This window comes from Herpailurus yagouaroundi, unplaced genomic scaffold, assembly GCF_014898765.1.
Source record: "Herpailurus yagouaroundi ecotype Mexico unplaced genomic scaffold, PumYag 29, whole genome shotgun sequence".
NCBI classification, from domain to species: Eukaryota; Metazoa; Chordata; class Mammalia; order Carnivora; family Felidae; genus Herpailurus; species Herpailurus yagouaroundi.
Window position 1 is genome coordinate 31,209,815 of NW_024412377.1, and position 21,757 is coordinate 31,231,571.

At 35.7% G+C, this 21,757-nt stretch overlaps 1 protein-coding gene across 3 annotated transcripts in view; it reads right to left on the minus strand.

The window, feature by feature from the left end:
• Window positions 1–16,739: 16,739 nt before the first annotated feature.
• FYB1 (FYN binding protein 1) overlaps window positions 16,740–21,757 on the minus strand; it is a 161,655-nt gene continuing 156,637 nt past the window's right edge. For all 3 annotated transcript variants that reach the window (XM_040495871.1, XM_040495878.1, XM_040495863.1), the window contains 3 exons: window positions 20,739–20,772; window positions 18,220–18,251; window positions 16,740–17,442 (listed from right to left, as the gene is read on the minus strand). In XM_040495871.1, coding sequence (XP_040351805.1) covers window positions 17,420–17,442; window positions 18,220–18,251; window positions 20,739–20,772 — 89 coding nt within the window. In that variant the 3' untranslated portion in view covers window positions 16,740–17,419. The remainder of the gene's footprint in view (window positions 17,443–18,219; window positions 18,252–20,738; window positions 20,773–21,757) is intronic.

The window sequence follows — 21,757 nt, forward strand, 5'->3', positions numbered from 1 at the left end:
ATAGCACTTTAGTTTGTCAGCAAATTTTTTTCTTTGTGTTTTTTCTCAGTCATTTTTTACCATAGCAGGAAATGCCACTATATTCCCCACTGATAGGTATGTTTTTGTCTGTTGCTAAGAATGTTTCTCTTTTTGCGAAGGATGGGGTTCAATAATACATGACATCTAACATCATTGAGGAAATACAGAAAATTACCTTCATATTCTGAATATTTATTTTTAAATATTTTGCTAATCAGATAACTTTATACTACCATTAACTACCATCTCAAGGAACAATATACACTGAGACCCAACTAATAGTAAAGATAATCTACATAAATTCATAATCCGTAATCTTAATTTACATTTTAAAAAATTGGGGGTGACATCTGATTCCATTGCCACTGCTTTTTCCTTCTAATGATGTTGATAAAGTGCTACTATCAGGAGTAGACGAATCTGATCTTACACATTTTAAAACTGGGTGCTTTTATTACTTACATTGCATACACACAATTTCTTTGCGATATTCTTTTTAAGCCACGTTTGCATTCGATAAAGTATAGTTTAAAATATGCCCCTTAAATCCACTTACCTGGATATAATACATGGCCATTTACCCAAGTGGAAAAAATTTTCAGGAAAGTGTTGTAACTCCGCAGAGTGGCAGAACTCCCATTCTTCCCTCAGGATACCTTATAGAACTCGTGCTAATTTTACTTATTGACCAAATGATAGCTCAATTGTTAAATCTACATAATATATATCAATCATTCGTTTCTTTCTTTCTTTCGCTACAGAAAATCTCCAAAATTCCTCCACCAAAAAACATAAAAACAAAACAGTATACTAGGATTAGAGGAACAGTGTCAAAATACAAAACTGGAAAAGTAGAACTATCTAGAGGGCACTGCCACTTGTATACCCAAGATCTGAAAACTAAGCCACTACCAGAGGTAGAAAAGCAAAACATGAGACTGGTGCCTTAAGCCCAGGATCCTAGAAGTGGACCAAAGTGGACTCAGGTTAGTAGTGCCCCCTGGCTTCCAGAAGCAGCAATTACAAAATCTTTTCTGGAGAAAAGTACGCATGATTATCAGCTCCCAGGCTCTTCACAAATTAAGATCAAACAAGTAAAAGTTCATTTTCAAAGATCATCAAACTGAAAGGAAAATGTCACCATAAGGAAAAATCAGTAGAAATAAAAATTATAACTCACAGACTTCAGATATTGATGATCAGAAACGATATAAAGGAACTGAATTATTTTTAATGAGGAATTTGATTTCATCCATGATGGAGAATGGGTATTAAATTCACTTTCCCATAATAGACAATTATAAATTTAGACAAAATATGTGAACGATTGTTTCTAGGCATAGTAGTGTGGCACTGAGACCTTGAGACAAAAGAAACAAAACAAGGTGACCTCCACATTCTTTCTGGCTTTTTGCCTGGGGATACCTTTCAAAACACAACACAAAACTATGGAAACCAAATAAAGAACAGCCACTTCATAGGATAAAAGAAAGAAAGATTTAAGTTCAGAGATAAGGAGGCAATTGAAATTGGAGGAGCAGAATACCAGAGAGGAAGAACCTGTAGAGAGTAGGAGCTCCAGAAATCTGTCTGTAAATCCTCTTGATTAGTTGGCTGAATTTTAAGCTGCGTAAGTAAGAGAGTGAGATTCTGGGAGGCCTGTCAGGAACAGGTCCTGGGGGCTCTGAACTAAATGAAGATTCCACAAGTTGCAGATTATGAAAAACAACAGAATTCTATTCAGCAAGTAAGGGGACTTTGGTAAACACCATGAGCATTCAGTTAAGACCCCCAGAAGGTAATAATTTAGAGAAGAAAGGTTTGCATGGGGATACCAAAAAGGTCATAACTTAGGGGAAAGCTACACTAGCCTAAAAGAATACTATAATACTATAAACATATTCAAGCAAAACCTAAAATCAAGACTCAACATGATCAAGCTGATCTTCCAATAAATTATGAATAGGAGAAAACCCAATAAAAAGAAAACAACAATATACAGACTCTCAAACACATAGCACTTACAGTGTAAAAAATATCATAAGAATTTTATTAGATGTGAAAAATGAGAAAAATGTGATTCATCATCATGAGAAAAATAATCTTTAAAAACAGACCGAGAAATAACACAGACATAGAAATTAGCAGAATTTTGTAAATATGGTTAAAGATTCAAGAGAAAAGTGGGACATAAGTAGTGATCGAACAGGGGCTCTTACTAGAGAAATGCATACCATAAAAAAAGAACCACATGAAAATTCTAGAAATAAACAAAAAATACAACATCAAAAATGTAAAAATCCACTAGATGGTCACATACTGGACACACAAAAAAAGGGATTGAAGACAGATCAATAGAAAGAATGAAGAAGAAAAAGCCTGGAAAAAAAAATAGAGAACCATATTTTAAAAAAATCCAACAGTCTGAAATATGTGGAACTGGAGTCCCAAGAGAAGTGGAGGGAGACATTATAGCAGAAAAAAAAATATTTGAAGTAACCATGGCTGAAATGTTCCAACTTTCATAAAAACTATCAAGACCCAGATCCAAAAAAGCCGAATGAATCACAAACAAATAAACACAAAGGACACCATTTCCAGGCATATAATAGTCCAACTGCCAAATACCAAAGATAAAGAGATACATCTTTAAAGTGATCAGAGAAGAGAACAAAAGGCAAATAAACTATAGATAACAATAATAAAAATTACTGTTGACTTCCAGTCAGAAACCCAGAATGCAATCAGATGACATTTTTAAAGTGAAAAAGGAAAGAAATACCTACAATCTAGAATTCTGTATCTGGTAAAATCAATTTCAAAAATGAAAGTAAAATACAGAAATTGTGTTTTAAAAGAAATGTTGAAGGAAGTTCTGCAGACTAAAGGGAAATAATACCAGATGGAAATACAGATCTACACGAATGGCCAAAAAAAATGCAGAAAATAGTTTATATATAGGTAAATAAATTATTAGATAATTTCTCATTTAAAGTAAAGGCAATACAGTGTATTGTGTGTTTAAGTTGTAGAAGTAAAATGTATGACAAAATTGGACTATTACAAATTTCTAATATTATATATGAAATAGTGCAATATTAGTTCGAGGTATGCAATAATTAGTTAGGAAGATAAAAAATAGCTACTTAGGAAATTTCTAGGAAATTCCTGTATCATGATCATATTAAAAGTAAGTAAATTATATACTTCCTGATTTCAAAACTTACTACAAACTGTAGTAATTAAGATAGTCTAGTAGTGGCATAAGGATAGACAAAAACAAAAAGTAGATAGATAGATAGACCTGAAAAATGCTATCAACCACTTTACCTTATTGACATTTATAGAAAAATCCAGTCAACATCAGCAGATACCCATTCTTTTTGAGTACAAATGTAATATTCACCAAGATAAACCGCAGTCTAGACCATAAAACAAATTTTAACAAATATGAAAAATTGAAATCATATAAAGCATATTCTTGGACCATAACAAAACTAAACTAAAACTCAACAACACAAAAATATTTAGAATATTCCCAAATATTTAGAAATTAAACAGCAAAGGGCACACTCCTAAATAACCCATTGGATAAAGCAGAAATTGAAAGGTAAAGGAAAATGTATTTCAAATTATATAGAAATGACAATATAACATTCCAAAATTTTTGGAATGGAGCTAAATCAGAGGAATAAAGCATTAAATGTTTATATTAAAAATGGAAGGTCTCAAGTCAATGGTTTAAGTTTCTACTTTAAGAAAACAGGAAGGGGAACCCCAGTAGCTCAGTGAGTTAAGCTGCCGACTCTTGATTTTGGTTCAGGCTTTGATCCCAGGCTCCTGAGATTGAGCTCTGGGTCAGGCTCTGCACTGAGCATGAAGCCTGCTTAAGATTCTCTCTCTCTCTCTTTCTTCCTTTCTCTCTGTCTCTCCCTTTGCCCCTCTTCCCTGCTTGCTTGTGCTTCTCTCTAAAATAAAAAAAATTAAAAAAAATAAAAGAAATGGAAACTAGGAAAAGAATGGCCAATTAAATCCTAAGCAAGTAAAGGAAAGCCAATGAAAAAAATAAGTGCAGAAACTAATAAGAATAAGAAAACAGCAAAAATCAATGAAATCAAAAGCTGTTTCTTTGAAATACCCAATTGATAAATCTCTAGCCAGACTGATAAAGAGGAAAGAAGCTACAAATTATAAATATCAAAAGAGAAAGGTAGGATGTTACTATAGAACCTACAGAATTTAAAAGGGTAAATGGACCAATTTTTTGAAAGATACAAAATACCAAAGCTTATTCAAGAAGTTGTTTTATAGGTTAATGAAATGATTCTAAAGATATGGAAAGATAAAAAATGTAGAATAGCCAACACAATACTGAGGAAGAACAAAGTTGGAGGACCCACATTATTTATTATTAAGATTTACTATAAAGCTACAATGAAGGCAGGGTAATTTTAGAGATAAATTAATTGAACAGAAATAAAGAGTTCAGATCTGTCTATCTACATCATCTCTATCTCTCTTTCTGTGTCTATCTATATCCATGTCTTCAATTTTTGACAAAGGTACAAAGGCAATTCAATGTAGAAAAAATAGTCTTTCAATAAATGGTATTGGATCACTTGTATAGTCACATACAAAATAATGAACCTTGATCTACGCTTTATGCCCTATATAAAAATTAACTCAAAATGGATTGTAGAACTTAATATAAAACCTAAAACTATAACAGTTCTAGAAGAAAACAGAAGAAAACCTTTCTGATCTTGGGTGAGGCAAAGATTTCTTAGATATGACACCAGAAGCATGGTCAATATGAAAAAAAAATTGATAGATTGGATTTTATCAACAGGAGAACTTTGTTCTTGTTAAGACAATTTTAAGAGAATAAAAAGACAACGTACAGACTGAAAAATGTTTTTTTTTTAATTGAGGTATAATTGACAAATAAAAGGATTTCTATCATCGAATTAACTAACACGTCCCTTATCTCACATATTCGCCATTATAGTTGTTGTTATTGCTGTTGAGAACACTTAAGTTCTATTGTCTTAGTGAATTTCAATTACACAATACAATATTATCATCTATAGTCATCATATTATACACTAGATTCTTAGACCTTATTCCTTTTTTTTTTTAAATTTAATTCATTTATTTTGAGTAATCTCTACACCCAACATGGGGCTCGAACTCACAACCCCAAGATCAGGAGTTGCATACTCAGGGGCACCTGGGTGGCTCAGTCCATTAAGCATCCAACTCTTGGTTTTGGCTCAGGTCATGATCTCACAGTTTCATGGGATTGAGCCTCGAGTCAGGCTCTGCCCTGGCAGTGGACAGCCTGCTTGGGATTCTCTCTCCCTCTCTTTCTGCCCTTGCCCCACTCTCACTATCTCTTTGTCTCTCTGTCTCTCTCAAAATAAATTTTTAAAAATTGAAAAACAAAAAAAAAGAGGTGCATGCTCCACTGACTGAGCCATCCGGGCACCCCAGACTTTATTCCTCTTGTAAGTGGAAGTTTGTAGCCTTTTATCGGCCTCTATTTCGCTCACCCTCCAGTTCCTGTCAACCAGCAAACTACTCTCTGTTTCTATGGGCTTGGTTTTCAGATGCCACCTATAGGTGGGATCATGCAGTATTTGTCTTTCCCCGTCTGGCTTATTTCACTTATCATAATGCCCTCCAATTTTGTCCACATTGTTGCAAATGGCAGGATTTTCTTCTTTTTAAAGGCCGAATAATATTCCAGTAAATATATCCGTTCCTCCACTGATGGACACTGAAATTGTTTTTATGTCTTGGCTATTGTGAATAATGCTGCAACGAACATGAGAGTGCAGGTTATCTCTCTAAGATAATGATTTGTTTCCTTTGGATATATTCCCAGGAGTGGAATTGCTGGATCATATGGTAGTTTTGTTTTTAATTTCTTGAGGAACTTCCATATTGTTTCCCATATTGGCTGTACCAGTTTACATTCGCATCAGCTATATGCAAATTTCCTTTTTTTCCTTCCTATTCTAGCCAGTATTTGTTATCTCTTGTTCTTTTGATAATAAACATTGTAACAGGTGTGAGTTGATATCTCATTGTGGTTTTCATTTGCATTTTCCCAGTGATTAGTAATATTGAACATCTTTTCATGTACTTGTTGGCCATTTATATGTCTGCTTAGGAAAAAGGTCTATTTAGGTCATTTGCTCATTTTTTAAATTGGGTTATTTATTTTTTATTTTTTGTTGTTTGGTTTTTTTTTGTTGTCGTTGCTTGTTTTTTTTGCTAGCAACTAGTATGAGCTCCTTGTACATTTTCGATATTAACTTCTTATTGGAAGTTTCTAAATTTTTTTAGAATTTATGTCGTTTCTAAATTTTTTCTTGCATTTCATAGGTTGCCTTTTCGTTTTGTTGATGGTTTCCTTTGCTGTGCATAAGCTTTTGATTTTGATGTAGTCCTAATTGTTTATTTTGCTTTTGTTGCCTTTGCTTTTGATTGAGGACAACATGGCACAGGGAAATTTTTAGAAGTGATGAAATGGTTCTATTTTTTTATAGTGGTGGTTCTGCAACACTGTGTTTAAAGAGTCAAATTTACCTGTACATAATTTATACCTCAATAAAAAAATGAAAATAACAAAGACCATTATTCCAAGGGGTAGAAAATATATGGAGTGTAGAATAAGATCTAACATGCTTGAATAGGATTACCAGAAGGAAATAATTGAGAGAATAAAAAAATGCAATATTTAAAGAGATTATGGCTTACATTTTCTAGGATTTATGAAAGACAAAATTAGCAAATATGGGAGAGAGAATGTAGGTAAATTAGGATAAATAAAATGAAATCCACTCCCAGACACTAAATAGTGAAGACAAAGACGAAGAGATCTTAAAAGCAGTTACAGAAGAAAGACAATCTACGCGAACTACAATTAGAATAATTGGACTCTCCTCAATAGATATAATAGATGCCACAACACAGAAAAATTATCTCAAAGTGATAAACAAATATAAAAATCAAAATTTCTGTACCTAAAAAAAAATCTATCTTTAAATAATATGGAAAAATAAAGACCTTTTTAGGTAACCAAAAAATGGCAGTGTTTATTTCCAACAGACATGACTATTGAAGCCATTATATGCATTTCAAGAACAAGAAAATGAGCCTGGAAAGATAGCCCAAGATATAAGAAACAGTGATGAGTAAGAAATTGGTAAATCATGTAGACAAATTGAAGCAAACACAGACTGCATTTAATACTATTTTAATATTGGGGATTAAAAGGGAAAGAAAGAAAATAGCTTGCTGTTTAGGAGTGGGTGACCTTAGTTGAACAATTCTAAAGCTCTCAGATTGTTTGAGGGAGGGGTTAAGTAATTGATCAACACTAGACTTTGTGAACTACACAGGAAAAAATATAAGGATAACCACTAGGAGAACGTTAGTAGGACATACAGTATAGAATTTGCACATGAGCGAAGTGGGGTGGGGAGAATGAACAAAAAAAAAAAAAAAAAAAAAAACAAAACCAAAACAGAAGAAATAAATCAGTCTCCAAAAACGACGAAAAGGAGAACAAAGAAAGAAATCTAACAAATAGGACAGTGTAAGATAGGAAACAGTTCTGGGGCGCCTGGGTGGCTCAGTTGGTGAAGCATCAAACCTCAGCTCAGGTCATGATCTCACAGTTCGGGAGGTTCGGGAGGTTCGTGAGGTTCCTGAGTTCGGGCGCCGCATCCGCATCCGGCTCTGTGCAGACAGCTCAGAGCCTGAAGCCTGCTTTGGATTCTGCGTCTCCCTCTCTCTCTGCCCCACCCCCACCCCTGCCGGCGCTCAGTCTGTTTCTCTCTCTAGAAAGTAAATAAAAACATTACAAATTTTTTTTTAAAAAGATAGGAAACAGTTCTAAATATGTGTACATGATGGAATACTTAATTGTGAATTTCTCAGTTAAAAGGCAGAAACTCTTAGATTAATTTTCTTTTTTGTTAGATTAATTTTAAAAATCCGACTATGTGGTGTTGACTAGAGGTACACTGAAATTAAAAAAAGTTAAAAATTAAAAGATGAAAATTGTATACAAGATGAAAGACAGTTGGGTAGCTGTATTAATATCAGAGAAAATAGACTAAGTCAAAAAACATAACTAGTAATTGAAAATTTTCCAACATAATGAGAAGAGGCTTAACTATAAGGAAGATTTAAAATTACAAATTCATATGTATTTAATAAAATAGTCTCAATAAGTGATAGAAATAGAGAAATCAACTAGCTGGCCATCATAGTGACAGATTCCAACACACTTCCTTAATTATTGTTAGTTTAGGCAGACTCTTCTGATGAAAACCATTCAAGCTTGATTTTCTTACAAAGAGATAATTATTGGAAGGAGCTAGCACAGAAAAGGAAGTAATCAGGATTCCCTAGAAAAGAGTTTCAAAAAAGTGGTTTGCTTGTGTTTTTATGCACCTTCAGTGTAGAGATACATCTGTCAATTAAGAGAGAAGCTCAGGCTTGCACTCTCAAAGTAAAGAAATAAACTTAAAACAAACTAACAAAGTTCATAATCTATAAGATTCCATATTTTCAAAAGAAGGAAAAATCATTATATGGTTGGTGCCAGTGGTTTTCATATCCTATTTTAGAATTTTCCTGAAGGTCCCACTATGATATAAGAATTTTTTAAGAAAGTAGTTTGTAAATGGAATAATTTTTTCAGTGACCAAAGCATCGGTTTCCGTTCTACTGTAGTACCCTCTTCACAGATATACTTAGGAAACTGAGTTGGTAATCAGAAGGTACTTGGTCAACAAGGAATCAGATAAATGATTTATTTATTTTTTGGGGGGGAAGAATATTTTGCTACTTTACATTTTCACAATCATGTCTAATATTCTGCATGACCTTTTCTGAACTAATATACGTTTTTACTTTTACTAACTTCTTCTTATAGTAATTAATTTAAAAATTGCTGCCATAATTGTGGGACCTTAAAAATTATCCTGAATTCCCTTTTAGTATTATATCGATGCTATTAAATTCTTTAAACTTCCTGTAAAAAGTGCTCAAAGACTTGAAATTACCTGGCCAAATAGCAAGCAATGCTCAGCATGAATGTAGTGGAAATAAACACAGTAGTGTGGTCCTAGGAATGCGTCTCACAGCAGATCCAGGCACGGATGGAACCTTGGCATACGATACGGAGTCGGTCTTGCATATTAGTGGAGAGGGTTAGCACAGTCAGTAAATGGTTTGGAGAAACTGCTTCTCTGGGGAGAAAAATGATTGATATTTCCAGATGGGTTCACAGAATTTAAGGTGGAAAGCAAAACTGTAAAACTTTTAGAAGAAAATATAGGATATCTCCATGAGCTGGTAAAGTTAAGAGTTTCTTAAAAAAACACAAAAAGCATTGGGCAATCTCTATTCAAGTGGGGGATGTGTATATTCCACTCTAGCATTTTCTATCCTGGATGTATGCCATAGAGAAACCCTCACACACCTGGAGAAACTCCAACATGAATGTCCATAGTAACATTGTTTATGATAGCAAGAGTTGGATACAATCTAGCATGACTTTAGTAGAAAGACAGAAATATCTGTGGTTTTTTTCACTTAATAGAATGTTATTCCTTTCCCAACATAATGAGAAGTAACAAAAGCAGGTTGCAGAAAAATACATACAGTATGATACTTAGTCATACCAAATTAAGATATAAAAAAATACTTGAAACATCTAATTTTTATTTATTTATTTTTATTTTAGAGACAGGATGAGGCAGGGAGAGGGGCGGGGGCAGGGGGCAGAAAGAGAGAGAGAGAGAGAGAAAGAGAGAGGATGCTAAGCAGACTTTAGGTTCAGTGCAGAGGCCGACACAGGGCTAGATCCCACAAGTCTGGAATCATGACCTGAGCTGAAACAAGAGTCGAATGCTCAACCAACTGAGACATCCAGGCGCCCCAATACTTCAAACATTTTAAAGGATACATACATATGTAAGGAAAGTATAAAGAAATACAAGGGAATGGGAAACACCAAAATCAGGTACTGGTTTTCTCTGAGAAGGAGGGAAGGAAGGAGTAAAATGTAATTGGGATGAAGTACCCACGGATCTTTTAATGTACTCATAGTATTTCATTTAATGAGAAAATAGTGTTTGAAAGGTGACTGAGAGAAATTCAAAACCGTTATACTATTATTATAAACTGAAAAATTAAGTATTCAGCAAAAAAAAAATCTATTTTTAGATGGTAAGAAAGGTTAAGGGGCATTTATGATGGACAACAAGAAACTGTCATTAACTTATGGTCATAGCTTAATTTCATAAGAATATTGCCTGTTTGTTCACCCATCTTAATTTTTTAAAATATTTTATTTATTTTTGAGAAAGAGAGAGAGAGACAGAGTGTGAGCAGGAGAGGGGCAGAGAGAGAGGGAGACACAGATTCAGAATCAGGCTCCAGGCTCTGAGCTGTAGCACACAGAGCCTGACATGGGGCTTGAACTCGTGAACCACAAGATCACGACCTGAGCTGAAGTTGGTCACTCAACCGACTGAGCCACCTGGGCGCCCCTCACCTGCCTTATACACCAGATGAGGTTTTAGCCTGTTGGTAAAAATTGAATCCGTTTTCAAAGGCTAAACATTTGCTATCTTTTGATAGCAAAGGTATTATAAATAAATTTTTCATAAGTTGCAAAGGCAAATTTGAAAGTGACATTCCTCCCTTTCTGGCAGAATAATAAATCTTATGCAAACCACTGAAATAAGTGTAGAGCACTATAATTGACTAGTTTGAAGGAACAATTCTACTTGGAATATGTAAATCCTGGTATTTTAGTTTTTAAAGGGTCAATCATACCAAGTTGTTACCATTTTTTTTTGTTTATAATGTTTATAATGTTTATAATTCAACATTAACTAAATATGTATTTTAAAACTTATGAGTCTCTCTCTTGAAACTGGGTTCTGTACCTTATTTGACACGAACATTTCTGTTTGCCACCTGCATCAAAATGAAAAAGAACCAGCTATTTTCCTAATTTCTGGCTTCTTTGATTCTCACTAACAATTTTCATGATTTTCTGAGGCACCCGGGTGGCTCAGTCAGTTAAGCGTCTGACTTTGGCTCAGGTCATGATCTCGCAGTTTGTGACTTTGAGCCCCCGGTCCGGCTCTGTGTTGACAGCTCAGAGCCTAGAGCCTGCTTTGGATCCTATATCTCCTTCTCTCTCTGCCCGTCCCCTGCCCGAGCTCTGTCTCTCTGTCTCTCTGTCTCTCTCTCTTTCTCAAAAATAAACATTAAAAATTAAAAAAGAAAACAATTTTCATCCTTTTCATTATTATTATTCAGGAATCGGGAGAAGTGTGTATCATACACATGGAAAGCAGGATATCACAATAATAAGATCTTGAAACTTGGGCAAAGCACATATCACATCTACGTTGCATTTCTTCTGAGCCTGACTTGATAGGGTTGACATAAGGTTTAAATAGGACAAGGCTCAGAACACTCGGCAAAGTGTCTAGCATATAGTAAGCACACAAAAAATGCTAATAGATGGTGAGGATGACAGTGACAATGCAGCCCATATATGGAATTGGCTCGAATGATTTTACCTTTTGAATAAATGAGTAAGATACATAGAATAATGATAAATAGACTCATAATGAACATTCATCTTTCAGACGCCTCTCAACATACTTACCCAGTGTAAAATCTGGTGGCTTAGGTGACATTGCCACTGAAATGATTCAGGATGCTCACAGGACCTTGACAAGCTGGGGCATCCCCTTAATGATGTAAGAAAGGCCAGCTTTAGTGTTTGGTCCATAATATATACACTTTTATGTCTCCTCCTATTTGATGAGAAAGCCCACTATTTCTACAGAATTTTCTTTAAAGTTTATTTATTTATTTGTGTGTGTGTGTGTGTGTGTGTGTGTGTGTGTGTGTAAGAGAGAGAGAGAGTGTGAGTGCACACAAAAGTGGGGGAAGGGGCAGAGAGAGAGAGAGAGAGAGAGGAAGAGAGAGAGAATCCCAAGCAGGCTCTGGTATGGCACAGAGCCCCATGAGGGGCTCGGACTCACAAACTGTGAGATCGTGACCTAAGCCGAAACCAAGAGTTGGACGTTTACCCAATTAACTGCCCCCACACCCCAGGCGACCCTCTGCAGAAAATTTATTTCTGATCTATCCCTGGTAACTTTTCCCGGTGGGCGCACCCATCCCTCAACTGTGTAAGAATTGACTACTGAAACTCACAGCTGCACCTTACTTGAGAGAGTTTCTCTCAGCCCAAAGAGGCAGTGTTACCCACAGTCACGGAGGAGATTGAGGTTGGGGGGAAGAAGCCTGCGGTAGCCAGCTACTGCTGATGGAGAGATACAAGCCCAGCTCCCTTGTCTCAGGGTGGCTGACTCAACGGAGCCATTTCTGCTCTGGCATTTTCTTTTGGAACCAGGCTGAACCCGGACTGCAGTGAGACCCATGTCTTTATGCAACTCCTTCCCCTGCACCGTCCCGCTTCCTCATTCTTACAGATTCTTTTTCCTGCAGAGCCCCCTCAACAAATCCCTCACACAAGAATTCCAGTCTGAAGCTCTGCTTCTGGACAACCCAGCCTAAGATACCTTCCGAGTATGTCTGTTTCTACAGCTATATTAGGAATAGGAGAGAATTTTCTGTTGTTTCTCTTGTAGACAAATGCATAAAAACCTTTAATACTTTGTGGCTTTGGTTTTCTAGTCCTGTATCCTGTGTATTTATTTAGATCTCGGAGGTTAGTAACCATTGTAGCTTAGTGCAACTCTTTTAGATCTACACATAGTAAAGACCAGAAACCAAAAAACAAAACAAGATAACAACAAAAACAAACCTCTGGTCCCCTGAAGCAATGTGGGTGGCAACAGCATTTCAGTGCTTTTCTCTTTCTTTCTTTCTTTCTTTCTTTCTTTCTTTCTTTCTTTCTTTCTTTTTTCCTTTCTTTCTTTCTTTTCTTTCTTTCTTCTCAGTGGTTTTCTTAACACAGCTGCTACCATATAGGGTGAAGCTCTGACAAGCATATCATGTTAGCTAAAGAACAACAACCTAAATTTAGGGGTGCCTGGGTGACTCGGTTGATTGAGCATCCCACTTTGGCTCAGGTCATGAAAGTCTCAGGTCATGACCTCGTGGTCAGCGAGTTCAAGCCCCACGTTGGGCTCTATGCTGACAGCTCAGAGCCTGGAGCCTGCTTAGGTCTCTGCTCCTCCCCCACTCACGCTCTGTCTCTCTTTCTCTCTCTTTCTCCCAAAAATCAATAAATGTTAAGAAAAATTAAAAAAAAAGAACAAAACCTAAAATTTCTTCCTAACTTAAAGAGTTTTACTCTCAATATTACTCCTAGAAGTATGACGGAGACTCAAGCTGCCATATCTGATGGTGAGTGTAAGATCATGAGTTTGAAAGGGAAGAGATAGTTTACATGCCTGAATAAGATTCTTCATTAACTTCATGAAAGGTTTTGAAAAATACTACAATATCTCAAAGATCTGTTTCTAAGAACTGAAATGAGAAGGTGGTCGTAGAAGGTATTTCTGTGTTCTTCGTTAATAAGCACCCGGCCACTAATGGTCTGTATCAGCTATTGAGTATTATTCTCAGTTGGGCATGTCCCAAACCACAAACTGACTTTAAACTTCTGTTCCAGGCCATGGCATTTGCAACATATCAGATGCTAAGAAGTTAGTATGCAAGCAGCATTAGTTTTTTTATGATTATATTCCTGTTAGACCTCTCAATGGCATTCCGTGCTTTTTTTTTTTTTTAATTTTTTTTTCAACGTTTATTTATTTTTGGGACAGAGAGAGACAGAGCATGAACGGGGGAGGGGCAGAGAGAGAGGGAGACACAGAATCGGAAACCGGCTCCAGGCTCTGAGCCATCCGCCCAGAGCCCGACGCGGGGCTCGAACTCACGGACCGCGAGATCGTGACCTGGCTGAAGTCGGACGCTTAACCGACTGCGCCACCCAGGCGCCCCCTGGCATTCCGTGCTTCTAACAGAAATGTAATCTGGCTGTCCTAGACACTAAATAAGGTTTGTCCATCACTCACTCCCACAAAGAGGCTCCTTATTATTGGCAGGTTGGAGAGCTATAGTGTGGCCTGTGCTTCATCTGATTTATTTCGCATCATAAATGGCTGATGTTGCAGAAAAATGGAAAAATGTATGTGTGAGAGGAAACAGGGGAAGGGAGGCAGGGAAGGTTGGAGGAGCCATCTGAGAGCAATGCAAGTCTGACCTTAATCAAGAGGGGAGGGAAGAATGTCAGGAGGAAGCGTCTCAGAGTACTATGCAGGGTAGGGAAGTTTTAGCAAGGCTGTTGGGGAGTCTTCAAGCCACAGCCCCACTACCTGAGGTCTTCTGTATCTTTTAGGAACAGGACTGCTATGCTCAGCCATCGGCTAGGAGCAGTCTGTGGGAAGCCTGGTGTCAGCACAAGTGTGGTGATGGGCTTCAGAGTGTAGAAGGCAGGATCTATGGTGAATGAAGCTCCCCATAGTTGCAGGTCTTTGAAGCGCATCTTTCTGGTTGTCAAATGTTCCCTACCATTTTAAGACGATGGGATGAGAAAAGAAAGATAGAAATGGGCTGTAGTTAGAGAGATATTTAGATTCAAGGAAAGGTTTCTGTTGTTTTTTTTGAATGGGAAAGACTTCAGTATGCTTGTAAGCCTAGAGGAGGGAATCTGCAAATTGGGAGAAGTTAAAGAAGAGGAAGGGAAGAAGGGAAAGGGCAAAAGATGGGTGGGGAGTTTGTGTGTGTATATGTGTGTGTGTTTTTTTAGGGGGGGCAGGGGAGAATGAGAATGAATTGTGAAGGAAGAAAACTCCAGAGAAAGAGGAAGAAATGGGACACAAGTTGTAGCTTTGAGGAGTGGCATCTTATTCCCTGGGAGAGTGTCTGAATATGATTAAGGTTGGACATTGTTGGAAGTTGAAGGGAATTGTGTTTGATTATTTCAATTTCATTCCAAATAGGAAGCAAAGTATCAGGGGCAATGGTGGAAGGTTTAGTCTTGAACAGGAGGAACAACATCCTCTGAGGTTAAAGCAAAAAGGTAAGATTGGGCTTAGAGAAAGACTTGCAGATGTGAGATGAAAATATGGGAGAGAAAGGCTGATGACCTCAATTTCTTGATGAAGTAGGGGGCAAAGTTATCCGTGGAAGGTTTTATTTATTTGTAGCTCTTCTCATGTGATAAAATTCTATACACAAAACTATAACAGAAATAATATTTGGTATATTAAAATTAATATGTCAAATATCTTTTATATTAAGATTATTACCTATTACATTAATCTTTTGTAGCAATGTGTGTGTCTGTTTCTTGGTGTATAACCCAAAACTCAAATATTCTCTTGATTTAATCTGGAATTTTAAAAACTGACATTGTATTGAATTTATGTTATTCTCAATCAGAAAAAAATTACTGGAAATACACTGTCAGGGTATTATGTATATTTACTACCAAATTTAACAAAACAAAACCACTTTTGAGCTATGTAATTTAGTATTAAAATAATTTTATCATATGAGCATATACTGGCTTACTCCACCAAAAAGTAGACATCAAAGTATTTCATAATTGGGAGGGGACTTTGACATCATTGGTTTTTAATGTAGGGAGTCTCAGACCTCCAGAAATCTATAAATTGAGTAGTAAAGGTTTATGATCTATTTTCAAATCTCAACACACCAAATGGAAATCCCACTTCATCTATATGAAGGCTGAGGTACAATTATTTCTTTTAAAGTTTATGTATTTATTATTTTGAGATAAAGACAGAGTGTGAGTGGGGGAGGGGCAGAGACAGAGGGAGAAACAGAATCCCAAGTAGGCTTTGCGCTGTCAGCTCAAGCCTGACGCAGGGCTCATCCCATGCATGACCGGAGCCAAAATCAAGAGTCAGATGCTTAACCAACTGAACTACCACCCAGGTGCCCCTGAGGCTACAGTTATTTGGAATGATGTCAATTCAGTAGGGCCACTCTTCAGAAGCTCCAATGGGCCTTTGCAATATTACGATATGGAAAATGCATTAATCATTATTTAATCAATGAGTTTTAAAAATAAACAAAAGCTTCTGAAATATGAGGTTGGGGCTGGGGAATGGATTATAAAAGTTTGAGGTAACTGGTAGTGAAAAAGTTTGGAAAAACTGATTTAATCTAATTCTGTAATTTCCAGATGAGCAAACGGGGCAGGGGGAGATAAATAAATTACCCAATCTCATATCACCATTCATTACTAGTAAAGCCAGCATTATGATTTGCATATTTTGGAAGTTGTGAAAAAATTACTTAACATGGGATTTTCCTGTGTGTTAGGGTTTTGCATTTTGTATCATGGTGTTTAGTGTTCTTAGCATTTGGAACCCAAATGCACCATGTTTTGTTTTGGAGATGCTTTGGGAATGAATATGTATGAGTAGGGAACACCCTACTCCAAACAGTAGGCCAACTTTTCTGTAAAGTGGTTAAAAAAAAACAGTTCCACAGAGGTAATTGAAAAACAAAAACCTTCAAACGAGGCTTTGTAGTAAAGAGGTACCATAAAAGTCTAATTAATTTCAAAGTCCGTTCTTCCATTCTTCATAATTTTAGGGTAGCCCTCATTTATATCTACTCTAGTTAAAACAGTACTTTAAACAGAGCACATAATTAAACTGTTAGTGGATGAATCTGCAAAAAGAAAACTTATTTTTGACTCTTCTACAGTTTTAATCTTAAATGTGCATACTAAATGCATACATTCTTATCAAATAATTAACATCTATTCACAATTAACAATCAGGGGCAATCTTTACACAAAAATTCTGCTACAGCTATAATTTTTGAAAACATTTATCCCCCCAGCAAGTTCTACCTTTTTAAAGATAGATACTTTGAATGAAGAATATTAAGATACAATCATAATTAGCGGTTCAAACAATGGTTTTCCTTCTTGTGGAATGTCTTAAAATTTCCTTCCTTATATTTCTTTATTCTTTGTCCTCATGTTTCTTTAGACAACACAGTCATTTCTTCTTCTTCTTCTTCTTTTTTTTTTTTTTTTTTTTTAGGAAGGGGAGGTCTACTGATGGTCTCAGAGAAGCGCCTTCATAATTGTTGCTGAGGCAGAAATGGAATATTTAATAATTCTACATCTCATTGACGCAGTCTTCCAAGATGTTAAGATCATTTTCTAAGTCCAAAGTTTCAAAATTTCGTAAAGATAATCAGAATTTTAAAACAAATGGTAATAAGTCGTTTCTGAGTTCATTTTCTGTGATATCCAATAACAGGTCAGCTAAAGCTCAGATTTCATACTGGCGTCAAATGAACACGGCAGAATGAACATAGCTGAGACCTAGTCATTGTCATAGATGCAACCTGAAAAAAAAAAAACAACGAATTTCAATGTAGTTATATAGAACACATATCTTCTAAGTGTTCCAAGGTTAGAAATGTGGGTGATTCACACTCCTCTGATTTAGGATTTAAAAAATGTAGAACTGGCTCACTTTATGAAAAAGTAGTTAAATGGAAGACCCTATATGTTGATTGCTCAGTATGCAATCCTAACAGAGTTTCTGGATAGATTTACTCTTTATCAAAATTAGACTCAGGATTATTTTATCTGGCATTCAATTAAATGTACTCTTTGGTAGTCATTCTAATTGAGATTAAAGATGTTAAAATCCAGCAAGAATCACGTTTAAAAGGAAACTAAAAGACCACATGATTAACTCCATGTATCATTTCAGTTGAGATTAATTTTTTAGATCTTAATTTATAAATATGTGATGCTAAGAGAATATTAATGAGCATTATAGGTTATAAAATAAGTACCTATTAATTGGTCAAGTATGCATATTTTTGTGTATGAAAGTAATTCATAGTAAGATTAATGGTATAATGAATACTCACCAATTATTTTCATACTTCTGTTTTCAAAGAAAATAAATAAGATTCTTGCTTGATTTTCAGTCATGTGCAAAGATAATTTTTTAAAATTATACCATGGCATTTACCTTTCCTAACGTTTTCAAGTGATTCAAATTCCAATCAGATTAGAAAGCTCTAATTTATCCAGCAAGCTATTTTTAGTATTTGTAAGAATGAATTCACTGTTACTGTTCTCTGCGGTGGGTGCCATGTGAAACTTACCATCAGCAATATCATCATAGATCTCTCCATCACTGTAAATGCAGAAAATAATTTTTATCTTAAAGAAGGTATCGTCTTAACATTAAGGCAATATTTAGATTAAAAAGTTAATCATATGATTTTATATGACACAATAAAGCATTTAAAGCTGAGAAGTTACATGTTATGCTTTTATAAGTGGGAAAAAACTTCATATTCATCTACATCGTCTTTCATTGGCTTAGCCTAATCTTCTGTTCTATTCTAAAAATAACCAAAACCCACAACTTATTCCATATCATAGACACACAAAATAATGGAAACATGCCTCAAGAACATATACCATGCTTTATCATCTTTGGATCCAACCATGTGCCTAGCACACAGCTATATCTGGTAAGAAAAGCTTATTTAGTTTGTTGAACTGAACAAGCTGAAAAATCATGGCATGATACTCCACTGGGGGCCCTAATGGATTTCTTTTAAAAATGTATTTATTTAAGTAATCCCTACACCCCACATGGGGCTTGAACTCACAACCTCGAGATCAAGTCATGTGCTCCTCTGACTGAGCCAACCAGGTGCCCCGTGGATTCTTTATATTTGTTAATATCAGATTTATACTTTTACTTGAACTTCAAATGTTGAATGAAATAGAATACATTTGGCATAGGAAGTAGGTGCACCATTTTTGCATGTTTCTAATTATAATTTGTAAATATTAATTATAAGATATGTAAATATTAGTGACAAAATGAGTAGCCAAGATGTGATTATTATGATGATTCTTATGTCATATAATTCTAAAAATATTTATAGTTATAGGTTACATGCATAATAATAGTTCTAGCGACTTTTACATATTTTGGTTTTACTTGGTCCTGAATCTTTGTGAAATATTCTATTTTACACACCTACTGAATCCCTCCTATGTACCAGGAGATATAAATATGAGTGAGATAGGGGTGCCTGGGTGGCTCAGTTGGTTAAGTGTCCGACTCTTGATTTCAGTTCAGGCCATGATCTCACAGTTCGTGAGTTCAAGCCCCACATTGGGCTCGCTGCTGTCAGCACACAGCCTGCTTCAGATCCTCTGTCCCCCTCTCTGCCCCTCCCCTCCTTGCTTGCTCCCTCTCTCTCAAAAATAAAAATAAGCTTAAAAAATAAAAATAAAAATAAAATAAATATGAGACACAAGCTTTGATTTCAAGAAGCTTACATTCTAATGGAGGAAATGATATATAAGTAATTAAAATAGAAAGTATTATAAATGCTAATATAGCCTTGAAGTGTAGGATACAGTTTCAAAGTTCAGAAACACAAGGTGACTGTCAGACCAGACCCGCTTTGGGTTCCTGGACTGCCTCTGTGCTTTTATCATGGAAGCAGCAGCAGGCCCTCCAAGTTGGGGCTACTATGGCAGATGCTATGAGTTGCCTATGCCTTCTGTTTGGATCCTCTGAGACTGAGGGAGAGTTTGGCTCTTGGAAATCTGATATAAATGCAAAGAGGACAGATTTTCCTATCATTCATTCAATAAACATTAAGTATCAATTCACTTCAATAGATGGTGAACCAATAATTACTTAGAGTATACTTTCTAAATTCTCTCTTAATCATCCTGTAATAATCACTGATGAAGATGTGGTCCTATGGTTTGCCACATATTCTTTCTTGAAATTTGTGTCTTTCATAAAATAGAAAAGTCCCTTGCCTACCATCGTGATTAAGGTTCTGAGAAAAATAAATATATTATGATTATCTTTCTTTTGACTCTTTACTAGTTTTCTGACAAAGCATTTGGCATTGATTTGCCTCTTTCTGATTAGTGTCGGTTGTTTATGGATATACTTTGTGAACCTTCCTTGACTTTATTATAATGCAGAATTCTGTAAATCTTTATGTTGGCATATGACCTGATAATGGAGGTCATTTCTTGCACTGATATGCTTGGAACAGTATCTTATAATGTTTGAGGGGGGACTCTAACAGCACACTGGTAACAGGCTGTGACAACATCTTATTCATAAGAATAGAAGAAACATTGATGACTATCTTTTTTTGGGCATGCTTCCAAAAAGACAACTTAATACTCTACTATGCCTAGTGTGAGTAAATAAAAGCCCTCAATTGGGGGCCAAATTACTAACAGGTGACATTAGCACCTATTGTGTAGATACTAACTGGTCCCTGATTAATTCAATTCAACCAACTGCGTTAATCAATAAGTGAAAGGCAAAATACTTATGAAAGTGTTAGTGGTTTTGACCTGTCTCCAATGTTTGCCATGTCTGTCTCCAATGAATGCGAACTGTACACTCATGAATGAGAAGGGTTCTTGTCTATTTAGAAGAGTAACACTTTATGAAAACCTTAACTTTATTAGGTATTACGATATTGACATTAGTATAGCATATTGTTTTAAAATTTATTTATGATAGTTTAGTAGGTTGTATTATTTAAATGATATTAGGAATCTTTCTTAAAGAAGAGCATAGCATTCTTTTTATAAGTATAGTAGTAGAGGGAAATGAGCTTACTTATCCACCAAGTAACTCCGAAGAACATAACCATCTATGAAAAAAAAGAAAAGAAAATTTTATTAATAGTACAGCATTGAAAAATCTTTACTGTTTCTTTTAAGAAAGTGAAAAAGAATGGAATAACTAATATGATGTAATGTGATCTAATATACTGAATAATTAGATCTATCTCCAAATATGACCCATTTTTCTTACTTGTGTCCACTTTTCTCTCCTTTCTTTCTTCTCCTTTTCTAACTTTTCTCTCTCTCTCCTACACCTCTCTTTTCCTCCATTTACACTCTTTCCCCTTAAAGAGAAACAAACTATCTTAAAGTTACTGCAAGTTGGCACACAAGCCTCTTCCACATTTTACCCTATTTCTTCGAGGTGTTATCCATGTGCCCCAGTCTTGTGAAGAATATGCAGTTTCTCCAAATACAAAAGTAGTTCATAAATAGGTATTCCAAATACCACCGATCAGAACCTTAACGTATAAAATGTGATTAGGTTGAGCAGAGTCAAAACCGTGTTCAGCTCCCTTTTCAGCTCAGCAATCTGGTGATTACTTGGGGGAGGATGGAATGGTTTGTATGCCCAGTGTGGAAGATCTTCCACCGCTGCTTTTGCCATTTGACCATGCATTTTCATCTTTCGTGAATCAAATCATTATTTTTTAAATTAAACTAATTTTTTATAGAGAGTCAGTGAGCAAGCCAGAGTGGTAGAAAGAGAGAGAATCTTAAAAAGTCTCTACACCCTTTGCAGAGCCTGACACAGGGCTTGATCCCATGATCTGAGATCAGGACCTGAGCTGAAATCAAGAGTCAGAAACTCAACTGACTGAGCCATTCAGGCACACCTCCCTTTCTTAAATTTAATTTTGTTTTTGAAACAAATCATTATTAGAAGAACACGTACCAGGCAGTCTAGTGATTCCCTGTTAAACAGAAAATAGACCCATTTTATGCAAGAAAGCAAAGATTTTTTTTGAGTACCTATCTGCGCCTCTATTGTGCAAAATAATCCTAAGAAAA